General features: G+C 38.9%; 1 protein-coding gene across 1 annotated transcript in view; it reads right to left on the minus strand.

Moving 5' to 3' along the window:
• ANKMY2 (ankyrin repeat and MYND domain containing 2) overlaps positions 1–19891 on the minus strand; it is a 38684-nt gene that overhangs the window by 15510 nt on the left and 3283 nt on the right. The window contains exons 2-4 of the mRNA XM_069587598.1: positions 14016–14080; positions 7845–7983; positions 4861–4959 (exon numbers count right to left, since the gene is read on the minus strand). Of these exons, the coding sequence (XP_069443699.1) occupies positions 4861–4959; positions 7845–7983; positions 14016–14080 (303 nt within the window). The remainder of the gene's footprint in view (positions 1–4860; positions 4960–7844; positions 7984–14015; positions 14081–19891) is intronic.

Genomic DNA, 19891 nt, shown 5'->3' on the forward strand with positions numbered 1-19891 from the left:
CTGTGCCACTTTTGGAAGCCAATCCCCAGAGGTAAACACTGCTCTAGGAAAGCAGAACCTTCCCTGGAGAAGCTGGTGGCCTGCTGCTTCCTCCCCGCTGGCTCCCTCTCCACTACTTCTCTGGAGCAAGAAGTGGCCCCTCTGGACAAGCAGGGCACATCTGCAACTGCAGGCTTTTCCAGGAATCTCTGCAAAACAGACTTCTTCCTCCTTTCTGCCTGATGAGAGCTGAAAGAGTCCTGTGGAGCAGCCCCAGATGCCAGGGCTCTGGGAGAGGGGTCTGCTCTGGGTGGCCTGTGTGGCCCCTGCCCACTTGTGTATGGTCCAGGGAGCATCTGCTCAATCCTGATGACAGTAGGTGACTTGCAGGGGGACTGCACTGTGGGCCAGGTGGATCTTTGAGGCTGGTCAAGTTCTCGGCTTGCCCAAGAGTTCGAGGATAACCCAAGAGTTGTCTGTCAGCAGAGGCTGAAATATTTCCTGGTTTGTTGACCCTGGACCCAGAGGTATAGAGAGATGGCACAGCCCTTCACGGCTCCATGACCCTGTCAGCTTTACCTGACTGCCTAGGAGATGCAGACCCGAGTGGATCCAATCTCGAAAGACTACGCAATGTCTCAAACAGAGGGCCTGTTCCGTGGAACAGGTACTACAACATCCACTACAACCACTCAGAACCAAACCATAAAGACAACCACCGAAGAATACGTAAGCAGATCAATTGCTGTATGTAAACAGACTCTCATGGACCACAGAGAGATCCCATTTTTAGAAGTTAATAGACGAACTGAGAAGGGCAATCCTGGTTACAATGGAGAACTAAAATAGTCATGCAGAAGATGAGGTAGATGAAGTATCTCAAAATAAATTAAAAATTAGGATCTAGAAATCTACAGGATTTCTATACTACAGGAAAGATGAGAGAGCTGAAAAAAACAGAACCAGGGGAAAAAAAGGAAAAGAAAAGAAATGGATGGAGAATTAATAATTAAACAAATGATGAAAACAACACAGTCATGATTTGAAAGCAAATTTTAGTACTGATCACGTATCATTTTTGGTGTTTGATGCTATTTGTAAATACTGAGACATCACTTTCTTTTTCTTTTTTTAAACCAAAATCTCCATTATATATATATCTTGAGAAGTCAAGCCGTAACAAGAAATACTAAAAATATAAAGTGTTCTGTTTGGAAAGATCATTTCTACCTACATACTTTTCAAGAAGGGAGGAAAACGACAATCAAGCAAATATATTGCAAGCAACAATATAAAGATGACAGGACCAAAACTAACACAGGTAACAGTGTGCAGGGATTTACAGCTGCACAGGAAGCAACTACAGATGAAGACAAACTGCACTGCTGTTTCAAGACACCAGGGAAGCTCTAAAACACATCCAGCTTTAATAAAAAGAAAGATGTTCCTGTTAAAAAAAAAAAAAAGATACTTTAAAAAAGCTTCTCAACATATAAAGAGACCTAGGAAAATTTGAAGTTAAAAGAATCAGCGGGAGAAAAACATAGACTTAGCTTGTAACGACATCTTCTCATCAGTCCCCTAATTAGGATACTCAGAAAAAGCCTTGTTAGCAGTTGGAAATATCTGTGCATAAAAATAATGGCTATATAATAAAGACACTATCACAGGACGAAACGCTTCTTAAAATTACACCTTTGTGAAAAGGGAAAGACATGTCATTTTTTCTCAAGATTTATCTTTCTCATTTTAGATACTGCTTAGGTTATTCTGATATTTTAAATAATCCACCAATAATTTCTGTTAGAGTGATATACAGGAGAAGGAAATGGCACCCCACTCTAGTACTCTCGCCTGGAAAATCCCATGGGAGGAGGAGTCTGGTGGGCTGCAGTCCATGGAGTTGCAAAGAGTCAGACACAACTGAGCGACTTCATTTTCACTTTTCACTTTCACGCACTGGAGAAGGAAATAGCGACCCACTCCAGTGTTCTTGCCTGGAGAATCCCAAGGACGGGGGAGCCTGGTGGGCTGCCGTCTATGGGGTCGCACAGAGTCGGACACGACTGAAGCAACTTGGCAGCAGCAGCAGCAGAGTGATTTACATATATATTTAAAGTTTTTCTTTATAAGTTCTTAATGTATATTTAATTTTTTATAACTGAAATTATTAAATATTTAGCTTTATTAGTTTTTAATTTATGAATTGGGAATACATGCAAATAAAACACTACTATTTATATAGAAAATAAATGCTAGGAGTGGGAGCTGGGTGGCGACCACTTTCGGTTCCATCATTACTGTCAGTGGACTTGAGTCTTCTAGACTAAATGGGCTCACTGAGTCAGTCCTAGGCAGGATTAATGAGAACATAAATACAATCAGACACATCCAGTACCATTTTTTACTTTCAAGGGTAAACTGAAATTGAAACACACTTCTAGCTTAAGAAACGAAAAGCTGACAAAGACAAATCACATTCGCAAAACCAGGATTTAGAAACCTGTGGAGTAATGTCTACATATAAGAGAACAGAGCAGTGATACAAGAATCATGGAACAAGCCAAGACATAACTTGCATTTCAGAGAAAAAGATAGCTTTGGTTATGATGTGTTTCAAACCATGTGCAACCTATGTACCATCTGAGAAGGTCCTATAATGAGAACAATGATCAAGGTGGAGCAAGGAGAAAAGAGAATGTGGAGAAAGAACAACAGCCCTTGGTAGCAGGGACAGTTAATCCCAATGGGCAGAGACAGCATGACAGAGAGATTATACTGTAGATGGTGGGGACTGCTAAAGGAGAAGGAACACACCGTGGATGACATTCTAATGATATATTGGTACTAAAAATTCTAGACTGTCTCAGCCAAGGCCACAGCTCATGGTAGTGGTAGAGGAGGAAAGGAAAGTCCTGATGCCTGACAAACACAGAGAATGTGGAGAAATAAACTGAGTTTTAATGATTTCATCTTGTTGGGGTTGCTGAGCCAGACATCCTGGAATGTGAAGTCAAGTGGGCCTTAGAAAGCATCACTACGAACAAAGCTAGCGGAGGTGATGGAATTCCAGTTGAGCTATTTCAAATCCTCAAAGATGATGCTGCGAAAGTGCTGCACTCAATATGCCAGCAAATTTGGAACACTCAGCAGTGGCCACAGGACTGGAAAAGGTCAGTAGTTTTCATTCCAATCCCAAAGAAAGGCAATGCCAATGAACGTTCAAACTACTGCTAGTAAAGTCATGCTCAAAATTCTCCAAGCCACGCTTCAGCAATACGTGAACCTTGAACTTCCTGATGTTGAAGCTGGTTTTAGAAAAGGCAGAGGAACCAGAGATCAAATTGCCAACATCTGCTGGATCATGGAAAAAGCAAGAGAGTTCCAGAAAAACATCTATTTCTGCTTTACTGACTATGCCAAAGCCTTTGACTATGTGGATCACAAGAAACTGTGGAAAATTCTGAAAGAGATGGGAATACCAGACCACCTGACCTGCCTCTTGAGAAATCTGTATGCAGGTCAGGAAGCAACAGTTAGAAGTGGACATGGAACAACAGACTGGTTCCAAATAGGAAAAGGAGTATGTCAAGGCTGTATATTGTCACCCTGCTTATTTAACTTCTATGCAGAGTACATCATGAGAAACGCTGGGCTGGAAGAAGCACAAGCTGAAATCAAGATTGCAGGGAGAAATATCAATAACCTCAGATATGCAGATGACACCACGCTGATGGCAGAAAGTGAAGAGGAACTAAAAAGCCTCTTGATGAAAGTGAAAGTGGAGAGTGAAAAAGTTGGCTTAAAGCTTAACATTCAGAAAATGAAGATCATGGCATCTGGTCTCATCACTTCATGAGAAATAGATGAGGAAACAGTGTCAGACTTTATTTTCGGGGGCTCCAAAATCACTGCAGATGGTGACTGCAGACATGAAATTAAAAGACGCTTATTCCTTAGAAGAAAAGTTATGACCAACCTAGATAGCATATTCAAAAGCAGAGACATTACTTTGCCGACCAAGGTCCCTCTAGTCAAGGCTATGGTTTTTCCCGTGGTCATGTATGGATGTGAGAGTTGGACTGTGAAGAAGGCCGAGCGCCGAAGAATTCGTGCGTTTGAACTGTGGTGTTGAAGAAGACTCTTGAGAGTCCCTTGGACTGCAAGGAGATCCAAGCAGTCCATTCTGAAGGAGATCAACCCTGGGATTTCTTTGGAAGGAATGATGCTAAAGCTGAAACGCCAGTACTTTGGCCACCTCATGCGAAGAGTTGACTCATTGGAAAAGACTCTGATGCTGGGAGGGATTGGGGGCAGGAGGAGAAGGGGACGACAGAGGATGAGATGGCTAGATGGCATCACTGACTCGATGGAGGAGAGTCTAAGTGAACTCTGGGAGTTGGTGATGGACAGGCAGGCCTGGCGTGCTGGAATTCATGGGGTTGCAAAGAGTCGGACACGACTGAGCGACTGAACTGAACTGAACTGAACTGAACTGAACCATTATCCTGAAGATCAGAATCATTAAGTAACTTCCTATTAGGTGGTACAAACAGAATTCAACCCAGATCATTGACTCCACAGTTCTTATTCTTAAATACTAGGTTTAACTACTTCCTTAGAGGAGTAAACTATTCTCATTCATGCATTTGACTGCAACAGAAAGGCCTTGCCACACTCTCTCAGAGTGGAAATTTGAAAAACCTTGTTCTTGTTCTCCAAAATATCATTAGGTGTTTCATTAAGTTAGACAAAACTGTAAACGTTTGCTTTTTTAAAAGGACACATGACAGTATTTATACTCTGAGAAGCAAAGTGGCATTTTTTTCCACAGGGGAAATTTGGGGTATAACCTAATGTAAAACTGTCCTAAAAACTCACCCACAAAGGCTGCCATCTGAGCTGCTGTTCTTCCTACAGAGTTGACAACATCTGTTTCGGCACCAGCTTCTAGCATTACCCACGTGATGTCTTTATTACCTAGAGTTAAAAAGAAACATTTGTTAAAAATAAGGAATGCCCAATTCAAATACTGCCTTTTAAATAATCCATACTCTTTTTTCTCCCAATTAGTTTCAGATTTCTATCTGGTGGATATTTTCATTTTTCCCAAAATATTTATCAAAACTATAGTAAAAAGTAAAATGTGACAGAACCCACAGAAAAATCAACCTTATTTTCTGGAAAAGAATAGAAAACATTGAAGTAGTACAAAAATGGCACAGAACTGAATATCACTTTTTTTAAAAACAAGACAAAGTATGTTTTTCCTTGCTTAGTATAAAGTCAAAACAAAATAACAACAAAAACAAAGGCAGAAAAAAGAAAATGAATGAAAGCCCTCACTAATGTCTACTAACTGATCCCCTCCCCTACTCCTAGAGGCCCTGAGATAACTGCTGATGGTTGAGGACCTATCTTTCTGCGCTTTGTCCTGTTTAAACATTCACAGTTATTTCATTTGCATTCTTTGACTATAGGAATCATTACAGATCGTTTGCTATTATAAACTATACTCAGTGAATAGCATTTTCCATTACTTTTTGCAAGGATGAATTATAATTTCCTTAGGAACAGTTCCTGGAAAACATTGTAGGATCAAAGGTTATGTACATTTTAAATGCATTTTACCAGGCAGCCTCCCAGCAAGTTAGGCTCATGTGCACTTCCCAATACAGTGCACAAAAGTTCCCACGCCAATGCTGGGCTTTATCTCTCCTCTTTAACCTCTGTCAATACTGTAAGTGGAAAACTATCATTTGTTGTCCTAATCTGATAATCTCTGATTGTTCGTGAGAGCGGGTTTGAGTTTTTTAGTCAGTTGTATTTCTTTTGTTCCTGTTCAATTTTCTAATTGTCTACTGTCGTATTTGTTGTTTTTCCAATTGATTTATAAGAACCCTACATATATAATGATATCACCCTTTAAGATGTTCAAGCTGGATTTAGATAAGGCAGAGGAACCAGAGATTAAATTGTCAACATCCGCTGATTCATTGAAAAAGCAAGAGAACACCAGAAAAACATCTACTTCTGCTTTATTCACCATGCCAAAACCTTTGACTGTGTGGATCACAACAAACTGTAGAAAATTCTTAAAGAGATGGAAACACCAGACCACCTGACCTGCCTCCTGAGAAATCTGTATGCAGGTCAAGAGGCAACAGTTAGAACTGGACATGGAACTACAGACAGTTCCAAATTGGGAGAGGAGTACGTCAAGGCTGTATATTGTCACCCTGCTTATTTAACTTATATGCAGAGTACCTCATGAGAAACGCTGGGCTGGAGGAAGCACAAGCTGGAATCAAGATTGCCAGGAGAAATATCAATAACCTCAGATATCCAGATGATACCACACTTATGGCAGAAAGTGAAGAGGAACTAAAAAGCCTCTTGATGAAAGTGAAAGAGGAGAGTGAAAAAGTTGGCTTAAAGCTCAACATTCAGAAAATGAAGATCATGGCATCTGGTCCTCAGTTCATGGCAAATAAATGGGGAAACAATAGAAACAGTGAGAGACTTTATTTTGGGGGCTCCAAAATCACTGCAGATGGTGATTGAAGCCCTGAAATTAAAAGATGCTTGCTCCTTGAAAGAAAAGCTATAACCAACCTAGACAGCATATTAAAAAGCAGAGACATTACTTTGCTAACAAAGGTCAACCTAGTCAAAGCTGTGGGTTTTTCAGTAGTCATGTATGGATGTGAGAGTAGGACCATAAAGCTGAGTGCCAAATAATTGATGCTTTTGAATTGTGGTGTTGGAGAAGACTCTTGAGAGTCCCTTGGACCGGAAGGAGATCAAACCAGTCCGTCCTAAAGGAAATCAGGCCTGAATATTCATTGGAAGGACTGATATTGAAGCTGAAACTCCAATATTTTGGCCACCTGATGCAAAGAACTGACTCACTGGAAAAGACACTGATGCTAGGAAAGATTGAAGGCAGGAGGAGAAGGGGACGACAGAGGATGAAATGATTGGATGGCATCACCAACTCAATGGACATGAATTTGAGTAAGCTCTGGGAGTTGGTGATGGACAGGGAAGCCTGGCATGCTGCAGTCCATGGGGTCACAAAGAGTCGGACATGACTGAGTGACTGAACTGAACTGAACAGCCTTTAAGACATGAAATAACTATTTTCCATATTGTTTAATTTAAATTTTAAATTAAATGTAGGGTATTGTCTACATATGGAAAAATTAAGATTTTATGTAATCAAATTAGGCACTGTTGCCCTTTTTGAAGCCTATATTTTATGCTATGCTTAGAAATGCCTTCCAGTTTTAGGATTATAAAATTACAGATTACTGTTTTCAAAGCATGATAATATTATATTACATATTTTCTTAAAAACTGTAACAAGTGCAGATAATTCCACTTAATTTTAGATACTTCCCAAATTGTCTTCATTCACAAATTATAAGAAACATGAATCAGAGTAAGTTTCTAAACAGATCTCCCTATTTCATAGAGAAATGTCAGTGAAGCAAATTGCTCTATCATAGCAGCTATTGTGTCAACAGAACAACAAAGAAGCTTCAGTGTTATTTCAAAATATAAAACTATAGAACATCAAAGGAACTAACTTGTAAGAATAACAGATCAAGCTTCATGACTCTAAACAAAGCATACCATCAACAGAATCAGGTGATTTAAATAACTAAAGAAACATCACCAAATTAACTACGTAACATAGTTCATACATTGTACCTTTTCAAAACGAATTCCCATCACGTCTTTCCATAAGACATGATCTTAAAATTACTACAACAAAAACACACTTAATGAAAAAATATACATATAAGAAATTTGTACAGGTGACTATTATTAATGTATTAGAATAAATGCTAAAACTTCACCAGAAAGTGCAGCAAACATGAGGGCTGTGTATCCATGTTCATGTTGATGACAATTTACATCAGCTCCATGTCGTAGAAGTAATTTGCACATATCAAGTTTTCCTTTATATGCAGCATGCATTAGAGGAGTCATTCCATTCTTTAACAGAAAGGGAAAAAACATTAATTTTACTTATTTACCTTTCCCCCACCTATGAACAATTTATGCAATTAAGTTAGAACACAAAATAAAATGAATTAATAAAACCATCTTTATAATCTACATTTTTATACTCACTTCCCACTTCGATCTTCTATAAACTGCTGAGGAAAAAAGATAGTTTCACTGGAGCCTATTATACAGAGTGAAGTAAGCCAGAAAGAAAAACCCCAATACAGTATACTAACGCATATATATGGAATTTAGAAAGATCGTAACGATAACCCTATATGCGAGACAGCAAAAGAGACACAGATGTATAGAACAGTCTTTTGGACTCTGTGGGAGAGGGAGAGGGTGGGATGATTTGGGAGAATGTCATTGAAACATGTATATTATCATATGTGAAACCAATCGCCAGTCCAGGTTCAATGCTGGATACAGGATGCTTGGGGCTAGTGCAATGGGATGACCTGGAGGGATGGGATGGGGTGGGAGGTGGGAGGGGGGGTTCAGGATGGGGAACACGTGTATACCCGTGGTGGATTCATGTCAATGTATGGCAAAACCAATACAATATTGTAAAGTAATTAGCCTCCAATTAAAATAAATAAATTTATATTAAAAAAATTTTTTAAAGAAAAAAGATAGTTTCATTACCTCAGCTTTTCAACAGATTAGCAAACAGATTCAGAGAAGAATCGCTCAACCTCACTTAACTAACAAAATGGCCAGGGCAAGACTGAAACTAAATTTATCAGAGCTCTCATCTCGCCTACACATAGCTCTTGAAGAAACAAATGGAACAAAGAGATACAAATGCACTACAAAAGAAAGAAAAGTAAGGAAAAACCTTAAAATAAATAGAATACTTATCAAGGGGAAAGTTGAATATGGAATATCCATAGCATGGAATATTATTATGTACTGACTGAATTCATCTGTATTTACTGAACTGAAGAAATCTTCATGAATTACTACTGCCAATAAGAACAACAAGATGCAGGAAATGTATATTAAAGTGCCCTCATTTTTAAAACAATGATCCTCAAAATCACGTTTATATTATTTCAATCAGAAATATGATTTGGTCATATATATGATTATATGAATATGGAGAAATGATCAGTAGTATTTACACTAGGCCACACTGTTTAGTCTCCACACGTTTTGTCCATATCCAATGAACATCCAACCTTATATGTTAAGTATCTAAAACCACTTGGTGGATAAATAAATGAGCTGTTTCCTATAAGTAAATTTTCTCGGAACCCAGGAGAGACTCTCTGAGTGCTGGAATTTCAGTTGTTTTGGGTGAAAACCTCTCTAAAATATATAATCTCATTTTTGGCAAATTTTAGAGTACTAACATAATTTGAATTGTTTGTAATGATTCTAGACTATTCTTATGAACATAGTCCTCAATATTATCAGAGGTTATGTTGACATGAGAATTATTGGGAAGTTGTACAAGAGGCAACTTAGTAGGAGTAGTCAAAGTTTCTTGGCAGTAGTAATGGGAAAATAATAAGGGAGTAGTTTTAAACACTTTAGATATGATGACATTAAAAATAATTAAAGTTTCTCTCTCGTAACTCTTAAAGAATTCATCAATATTAGTCTAAGCTATAATTCTATTATCATTTAAAAAAGCATTCATTCAGCAAATACTTACCAAGTGTCTAAGCTATGTCAGGCAAACCTATGCACTGTGGGTAGCAATGAACAAAGCCCAAGCCCCTAAAGTCTAAGTCCTGGGCACTTAAATTTTAGTAGGGGTGACAAGGCAGATGGTGATAAGCGCTATAGGGAGACAACACTGCATAAGCGGGAGAGGGAATGTCAGAAGGTTAGAGGAGGTTATTATTTTTAAAAGGACAGTCAAAGAATATGCCTCTGACAAGGTGGCATTTTGAATAAAGTCCTGGAGGAAGGATGTAAATATTGAATAACTAGAAGAAGAATGGGCTCCCCGAGTGGTTCAGTGGCAAGGAATCCTCCTGCCAGAGCAGGAGATGCAGGTTTGATTCCTGGGTCAGGAAGATTCCCTGGAGAAGGAAATGGCAACACACTCCAGTATTCTTGCTTGGAAATCCCATGGATAAAGGAGCCTGGTGCACTACAGTCCATGGGGTTGCAAAGAGCTGGACACAGCTCAGCAACTAAACAGACAAGAATGCTCCAGTAAAGAGACTGCAAGAGTAAAACTCTTAGGTGTTCTGTGTTCAAGGAATACCTGGGAGGCCAAATCTGTGTGCAGCTCACTCATAGCATGTCCAAGACCTCTTTGTCTTGATTCCAGTGCTCCTCCTAGTGTGTGTTAGTCACTCAGTCGTGTCCAACTCTTTGTGACCCCCATGGAGGGTAGCCCACCAGGTTCTTCTGTCCTTGGAATTCTCCAGACAAAAATACTGGAGTGGGCTGCCACTTCTTTCTCCAGGTTTAAACATATAGAGGATAGTATAGTATAGGAGTGTGTCTAATGTTTTAAACATTAAATAGGATGCCAGTGCTTGTGGAGGGTTTCCAGAAACTTTTTCTTTTATTAAGCTACAGAAGAGCCATCCTACCTTAATCTGTTAAAGAGTTTTTACCCTCAGTAGCTAAATTTTATCAAATACATTATAATATCTATTGAGATGATCTACATATTTCTCTTTTACGTTGTAAAATAGTGATTTACATACGATTTTCTAAACTGAATCATCCTGTCATTCTTGGAGAAACCTTACTTTGTTAAGTCTTATTATTCTTTTGATACACCACTGTATAAAGTTGCTAGTATTTTCTACAGTGTTTCTGAATCCTTATTTACAAAGTGCATTGAGCCCACAGTTTGCTTGGGCTTCTTCCTATTTTGGCATCAGCATTAAGATTATTTTATCAAAATGAGTTGGGCATCTGCCCGTATTTTTATGAATTAATGGTACAATCTGTGTAAAATGAGAATTAAATGGTCCTTGAACATTTTGTAAAACTTACTCAGGTCTGTAGCTTTAAAAGATAGTTGGCAGTTACATACATTCACACAAATCTTTTTATTTTCCATTTTTATACTTCTATATGAGATGAATATGTTCATTTTAATGTTTCTACAAAAATCACTACTTTCATATAGGTTTCCAAATGAATTAGCTTAAACAAAAAAGTTATGACAATTTTTTTTTCTCACTGCAGTTATGCTCTCACTTACTTCCTTGGTGTTTATACATGTAATTTTCTTGCTTCTACTTTCCTAATTGTCTGTTTTGGGGGGAGGGGGGCGGGGGATCCTAAACTGATAACTTTGTTTTATCTTTTCTTTGTTAACAGTTTCATTGCCATAACATTTACCCATTTAATGTTACAGTTAAATAATGTTTAGTATTTTCAGAATGGTACAACTATCACCACAATCAATTTTAGAACACTTTTGTCATACCTGAAAGAAACACCACGCCCACTGACAGGCGTTCCCATTGGCCCCCACCCAATCCCATCACCCAGCCCCAGTCAACCACGAATTTCTGTATCCTGGACTTGCTCATTTCTGAATTCTCCTATAAATGGAACCATATAAGATTCACAGTCTTGTTTGATTGGGTTCTTCCACTTGGCAGAGTTTTACCTGACATTCACCATGTTGTAGCATGCACCAGGATGTCTTTCCTTTTTATAACCGAGTAATACTCCATTGCATAGATATACCATACTACGTTTATCCACTTATCAGTTGATGGATGTTTTGAACTGTTTCCATCTTTGGCGCTTTGGCTGTTACGAATAATGCTGCTATAAACATTCATGTTCAAAGTTTTTGTATTGCCATGTTTTATTTTTCTTATATACCTAGGATTGCTGTGTCATATGGTAACTCTTATGTTTAACCATTTGAGGAACTGTCAACCCATTTTAAAGAGCAGCTGCACCATTTTACATTCCCACCAGCCAAGCATGAGGGTTCCAGTTTCTCTACATCCTCACCAATACTTGCTATCATCTCTTTTGTTTTCACCATCCTAGTGGGTATTAAGTAGCCTCTCACGGCAGTTTTGATTTGCATTCCCCTGGCAGCTAATTTTGAGCCTTTTTTCATGTGCATATTGGCCATTTGTATGTTTTCTTTGGAGCAATGTCTATTCAGATCCTTTGCCCATTTTTAAATCAGGTGATTTGTAATTTTTATTATTGAGTTGTAGGGGTTCTTAGCACATTTCAGTTAAGGGATTCACAAATCCCTTACCAGATAGGATCTGTAAAACCATTCTGTGGGTTTTCTTTTTACTTTTTTGGATGGTGTGGTTTGAAGTACAAAGGTTTTCATTTTTGTTTTTTCTTTTGTTGCTTATGTTTAATGACTTTTTAAATTTTTTATTTCTATTTTATTTTTCTTAATTCATTTCCTATATTTTCTGAGTATACTATTTTTCATCTAATTTCATGAGCTGAAAGCTCAGACCACCACAAAGATTTAAAGTACAATAATAAATGCTACAAAATTTCCTCTGAATATGATTTTGGCCACATGACACCAGTTTTTGATCAACAGTAGCTTTTGATAAATATTGCGCTTTCAGCTGTAAATAGTAGGTAATTTCTACTTCTATTTCTTCCTTTAGCCAAGAATTATTCAGAATTTTAGCAAGCATTCAGGTTATATGTTTTATCATTTGAATCAAATTTTTATTTTCAGTGTTATATTACATTTGATGACCTTGTTCAAAATTAGCTAAAATTTTCCTGTACAAATTAGTATTCATGGGCAAATTTTTATCAGTGTTCCATGTAAAATGGAGACATACTATTTCTGTCTTACACATAGTGCAGAAATTTGCTGCTGCTGCTGCTAAGTGGCTTCAGTTGTGTCCGACTCTGTGGGACCCCATAGACGGCAGTCCACGAGGCTCCACCATCCCTGGGATTCTCTAGGCAAGAACACTGGAGTGCGCTGCCATCTCCTTCTCCAATGCGTGAAAGTGAAAAGTGAAAGTGAAGTTGCTTAGTCATGTCCGACTCTTAGCGACCCCATGGACTGCAGCCCACCAGGCTCCTTTGTCCACGGGATTTACCAGGCAAGAGTACTGGAGTGAAAAGTGAAAGTGAAGTTGCTTAGCCATGTCCGACTCTTAGCGACCCCATGGACTGCAGCCCACCAGGCTCCTTTGTCCACGGGATTTTCCAGGCAAGAGTACTGGAATGGGGTGCCATTGCCTTCTCCTGTTAGGTTATCCAATTTTCCAACCCTTGAATACTTCTACTTAACCAGAAGATGCTTTTGTGGTCTTACAAATTTCTCCTTTGATTTCCATCTTTTTCATTATGAACCTCAAAGCTTAAAGGCTTATTAGTGAAGGCTTAAGGCTGTCATGTTCTTGGAGGATTCTTAATGATCTATAGCAAAGAGTCTTCATCTTTTTTTTGTTTGTTGCTTTAGCTTTATTTTCTCTGATATTAATTTTGCTATCCATGTGTGGGTAAAGGGTTAACAAAACACTTCCTTTTCTGCATGAGAAACAGAAATTCAGTTAACTGTCTATAGTACTAGAACTGCCCTGCATAATTGTGTAGCTACTAGCCACACATGGCTAATGGCTGCCGTTCTGGACAGCTTGGAAGAGAAATTACCATCATCTCAGAAAGTTATTTTGGATAGCAACTGTTCTATAATGTAGAGTTTAGGTTCAATTAACCTTCCCTAGAAGGAGACTTGCTGGATCGAAGGTATGCATGTTTAAAAACGAGAAATATTCTAAAAATTTTTTCCAGAATGTGATGTCAATTTATACCTAATCCATTAGCATATATAAATCCAATGTTTCCCATACTTCATAAGAAATGATGTAGTTTGGTTTAATTGTCACTTATTTGATTACCAGTAAAATTAAACATTAATTATATGCTATTTGTCTTTTGCAACCTGTCTTGCTGATATTTGCTTTAAAGCTTAATATAACTTGAGGACAAATGCTAGAAAACAACTCTTATTATTAGATTTTATACATTATCTATTCTCATAGGAAGTAAAACATCTTATTAAACATTTAAAATTTTACCTCATCCAAGCAGTTGACACGAACATTCTTGCTGCCTAACAATGTTACAGCTTCTTGGATAGTACCTTAAAAAAAGAAACAAAGAAAATGCAAAGTTCATTTATCTTTAGAAAAGAATCTAACACCAAGGAAACAAACTTTAAAGGATTATCTGTGAAACTAAGATGAGTCAGGTTAGGTTGTTAAGAAATAAAACATCGATCGCACAGTATTTCTTCCACAAAGTAATTATTCCCAAGAACAGATTCACAGAGACTAAAATAGTTCCATCTTGCTTTTACTTCCACTGGCCTCAGAGTATATTAAATTGGCCGCATTTTCCTTTTGGCAGTAATACAAAAACCACAAGGCCTAAGACTTTTAATACTGAAACAAATCTTAAAGGGCATCTAATCCAACCCACCATCTAAAGCTTAAACTGCAGTCAATGTAATAACTGGGGTTCAAAATACAGTCAGTATTTATATACCTTGTCACCACTAGGCCCTGTGAATTGATGGCATGCTTGTAATAGAATTCTTGGTTTGTAAATGCTGAGGTAAACGTTATCTTTAAAGCCTGGTACTATATAAAAGTGCCGTTATGGCCAGGATTCAGACTTTCATACTGAAAGTCATCTGATATAAAACTAAAGGTCAGTTTCTGCAAATGTGTAAATAAGCTGTAATTGGGCCACAACTGTCAGGTTTTCCAGCCGTCTGTAAGACATACTGACAGAAGCAAGCAGTCTCAGGAGAAAATGTTGCTATTACCATCATTAGTAGAAGCCAACCACATGCTCTGCCAAAAAATGTCTAGTGTGAAGGGGAACAGGATAATGAAATTGCACGTTCTCAGGGAGAAAGGATGAGCTAAGCCTCTCTTCTGAAAGGACATAGAAGAACTGAAGCATTCTCAATGAGGAATTATTTCTTCTTTTTAAATTTAGAATTATAGTTCAAGTGCTAAACTCTGCACTTCTTCCAGAGTTAAAGCTGGAAAGCAGACTCGAGTTTAGCCTGCTTCTTTCTACCTGATCTGCATCTTAGGCACATAATCTGAGTGCCCCTCACCAACAGAGGGGGGATACAGAAATGTCTCCTAGACTGAGGCTGCAACAGCTCGGCTGGGGAAATGTCAAGTGAGTGATCTGCAAGGCCCTGGACTATGACAGCTGTTCTGTCAATAGTTCGTTTGTCTGATCCTGCAGTCCATCTGAGGGGCAGTTGGTATCACTGGTTGAATGGCTACAGCTACAGAGAGAGAGGGGAAAGGCTTCAATCATGCAAGCACATTCTATACAGAAGCTTATCCGTACCCATGGGTTTTCACCAGAGACTCAAACATCTTTGGAAAGGAATTCAAACAAACTCCAGCATCCCAATTTCACTTGAAGAAGATGCTCCAGTTTAACCCCATTATCCACTGAGGAATAACTGAAGTTACTTTTCATCCAACCAAGAGATGCTTATGCAATAAAGGGAGAATACTATAGGGACTGTGAGCATGCCAAAGCCTGCTATATGTTAGGGGGAAGATGGGAATTACAATCACAAACACTTGGCTCATGTTAGGGAACAGGCCGATAATTCTATAAAAGTTGAGCCCAAGGGCTAACAACACATTTTGAATCTGTCCAGTCACAGGGCAATTAAAAAAAAAAAAAAAAAGATGAGGCATTCACTCACATGCCACGGAATACCGGTTAGTCTTTTGAAATGCAGGGACCATGGTTAGAAAATTTTTCTAAAACAGTTTGGGAATCCAGAAAATGAAAACAGATTTTAGAAAACACATGAGCACAATACCCCTAAGAAGAGAAACTTCCAATGATTTCTGAAAGGTCAGGGCGAGGTCAGGATGAAGGGTCAGGGCAAGGCCAGGAAGAAAGGTCAGGGCGAGGTCAGGCACGCCTGGGCATGTCGGGACATGCCCCAGCAGAGGGCGCTGCAGACACACCCCGGAGACGGGCCGGCAACCAAGCCGACCAATCAGGAGCCGACACGAAGCCCTCACCGTCCAATCAGGAGCTGACATGGAGCCCTTGGACACCAATCACCGCTGAGCCCGCGTTTTCTTCCTTATATGGGAGCCCCGGCCCGGACTATAAAATCCCTTCCCCACCCCTCACACTTCGCAGACTCCATTTACCCCGCAGACTCCATTTACCCTGCAGACTCCTTTTACCCCACTGACTCCCTTTGCTTCGCAGACCCCCCTCGCTCCCTTGCTTCCCCGCCCCCAGGAGTTCTGCCCGAGAGCGACCGCCCAATAAAAGGCCCTGATCAACGGTCCACAGGGGTGGCTCCTTCTTCCTGCGGCGTTTCTTACAATTTCTAATTTGGTGTTCGTAATTTAATGATATTAGTGGGAAACTGTCCAAGTCTACAACGGCATGGAAATGGGAAACGCATGGTTAACACAGAAGGATTTTTTTTTTTTTTGGCCATTCCTCACTGTGCATATAGGAGACTCTCAAACAATATTTTGCAATTAAGTTTAAAAGATTAATTGCTTTCCTTGGGAAAAAGAAATGTGTTAAATCTCAGTTAACAAACTCTTAAGATGAAAAAATGTGGTAGTAAAAGGGGGATAGGAAATGAGACATTTCACTGGAGACAACAATGAACAGACCTATAATGATGAAAATAATATTTAATGATTTGGTTCCCTTGTTGAGACTTTCTCCAAATTACTCCAGAGAAGAAAACACAACCTAACCTGCTCCATTAGGGTGGGATTGATAACTTACCTGGATGGACCAGCCCTTTAGCAGAAAAGAGATGATGGTAAGCGTGAGAGTCTCACTGTTACTGCCCTCTCTTACACCACACCAGAGACCTTTTAGCATCACTCTAAAAATGAACAAGTCCTATAAAACCCTCAGTGTTCTCATCGATGAAGCAGAAATAATAACATCCATCCCATACAGCTCTTAGGACTAAGGGCTTGTCTTGGTGTAGGGCAGAGTAAAACTTCAGTGCACACTAGGTGCTCCTGTTATATGTATTCAGAGCAGCATAATAAAATTTATTGTGACACTCCTAATTTCTAGTTTGGGACTACTGGTCTCACTGAGCACGAGAAGTAGCCAAAACAAACAAAGGGAGAAACAAACAAGACATTTCTGTTCCCAGCAATCCATCAGACACTCACAGGATCTGGGTACGTGTGAGTTTTAGGCTTCCCTGGTGGCTCAGCTGGTAAACAAGCCACCTGCAATGTGGGAGACCTGGGTTAGATCCCTGGGTTGGGAAGATCCCCTGGAGAAGGGAAAGGTTACCCACTCCAGTATTCTGGCCTGGAAGAGTCAGACACGATTGAACGACTTTCACTTCACTTCCCAAAAGGAATGTCTTTTTGTGAGGAATCTATACCAAAGTTAAGTATTTAAAAAACCTATTTGGCTTGTTAGTTGCTCTAACATTTATGTGCAAGTAACACCATGTATAAAATAAAGTGTTGGATTTTAAAATAATACATGGATACAGATTTAATCATAGATACATAGTTATAAATGTATTTTTAAATAGACTTTTAATTACAATATGCATTTTGAAATACTGACTCTGTTTAAGTATAAAGTTTCTAAATTCTTCTACTCGTATCTATTTTTAGACTTTGTAACCCAATGTCCTTAAATTAGGATTATGAATCACTCCATTAAAAAAAAAAGAATCTAAAAGAGCTGTTTTGTAAATGAACACAAGGAAGCCCACAGAGGTTGTAAAACCTGCCCAGTCATATAGTTAACGGTTTCTATGCATTTGAATTTAAATTTGTTTTTGAACTCTATGCTATAATTGATTATTAGGAGACCTGAATCTTTTTCAAATTGCCAACATACGTTGGATCATCAAAGAAGCAAGAGAGTTCCAGAAAAACATCTACTTCTGTGTTATTGACTATGCCAAAGCCTTTGACTGTGTAGATCACAACAAACCATGGAAAATTCTTAAAGAGATGGGAATACCAGACTACCTCACCTGCCTCCCAAGAAATCTGCATACAGGGCAAAAGGCAACACCTAGAACTGGACAAAGAACAGACTGGTTCCAAATAGGGAAAGGAGTATGTCAAGGCTGTATATTGTCACTCTGCTTATTTAACTTATATGCAGAGTACATCATGTGAAATGCTGGGCTGGATGAAGCACAAACTGGAATCAAGATTGCCAGGAGAAATATCAATAACCTCAGGTACACAGATGACATCACCCTTATGGCAGAAAGCGAAGAATAAATAAAGAGCCTCTTGATGAAATTGAAATAGGAGAGTGAAAAAGTTGACTTAAAACTCAACATTCAGAAAATTAAGATTGTGGCATCTGGTCCCATCACTTCATGGCAAGTAGATGGGGAAACGATGAAAGATTTTATTTGGGGGGGGCTCCAAAATCACTGCAGATGGTAACTGCAGCCATGAAATTAAAAAATGCTTGCTCCTTAAAAGAAAAGCTATGATCAACCTATACAGCATACTAAAAAGCAGAGACATTACTTTGTCAACAAAGGTCCGTCTAGTCAAAGTTATGGTTTTTCCAGTAGTCATGTATGGATGTAAGAGCTGGAGTATAAAGAAAGCTGAGCACTGAAGAATTGATGCTTCTGAACTGTGGTGTTGAGGAAGACTCTTGAGAGTCCCTTGGACTGCAAGGAAATCAAACCAGTCCATACTAAAGGAGATCAGTCCTGGATGTTCACTGGAAGGACTCATGCTGAAGCTGAAACTCCAATACTTTGGCCACCTGATGCAAAGAACAGACTCACTAGAAAGGACCCTGATGCTGGGAAAGATTGAAGGCAGTAGGAGAAGGGGACAACAGAGGATGAGATGGTTGGATGGCATCACCAATGCAATGGACATGAATTTGAGCAAGCTCTGGGAGTTGGTGATGGACAGGGAAGCCTGGCATGCTGCAGTCCACGGGGTCACAAAGAGCCAGACACAACTGAGCGACTGAACTGAACTGAACCTTTCTATATACCAGAGGCACTAGAAATAACCATATTAACTCCACAGGACCTCAGAGCAGGATCTTTTAACAGTCCCAAATTGGAAACAACTGAAATGTCCCTAAGTGTGACCAGATAAGCACATAATGACATATCCATACACGGGGAATAAAAGAAGAAAATCAAAACCAAACTGTTGGTACAGTACAGATGAACCTCAAAATCATGATGCTGAGTGAAAAAAGTCATGCAAAAAAAAAGGGGGGGATTATTTACTCTACTTATTTTATAATTCCACTTTTATAAAATTCTAGAATAAATAAATTTAACCAATAGTGACAGATACCTATCAGTGGTTGCCTAGAGACAGGGTTGGAGGCAGTGGCAGATTACAAAAGGTATGTAGAATCTTTTGGGGTAACGCAACAGGTCATTGTGTGGATTGCAGTGAAGCCTGCGTGGATGTATACTTATGTCAAAACTCTCTTTTAAAAAATGCACATTTTAAATACGCATGGTTTATCATACTTAAATTATACTCCAGTAAGACCGGTAGAATAAACCTTATTGTTCAAGCCTGTTTCATAGCTCCTTTAACACAAATAATGGAAAAAGAGAAAAGGAAAAGAAAGTACATTACTTTCTTGTGAAATCAGCAACACTGACTCCAGGGATTTCAAGTACTAAACAAGATAAGTAATGAAAGACCTTCTGGTTTATATTCTTAAAGGAGGTTTCATTTATTTTGAAACAGTGCTTCCTTAGTGTTTAGTGAAAAAGATATCAGAACTTGGAAGAATGGCTCAATCTACAAGTAATATAAGCCACTAAACTGTGCTTCAGTGATTTCATTTCTCTTCTGAAATGTTGTGAAATGGACGCTGTCAGTGACTATAATTTAAATGGATATGTGAGAAACAGCTTCTCAGTTTCACCTGGAGC

This window comes from Ovis canadensis, chromosome 4 (genome assembly GCF_042477335.2).
Source record: "Ovis canadensis isolate MfBH-ARS-UI-01 breed Bighorn chromosome 4, ARS-UI_OviCan_v2, whole genome shotgun sequence".
In the NCBI taxonomy this organism is placed as follows: domain Eukaryota; kingdom Metazoa; phylum Chordata; class Mammalia; order Artiodactyla; family Bovidae; genus Ovis; species Ovis canadensis.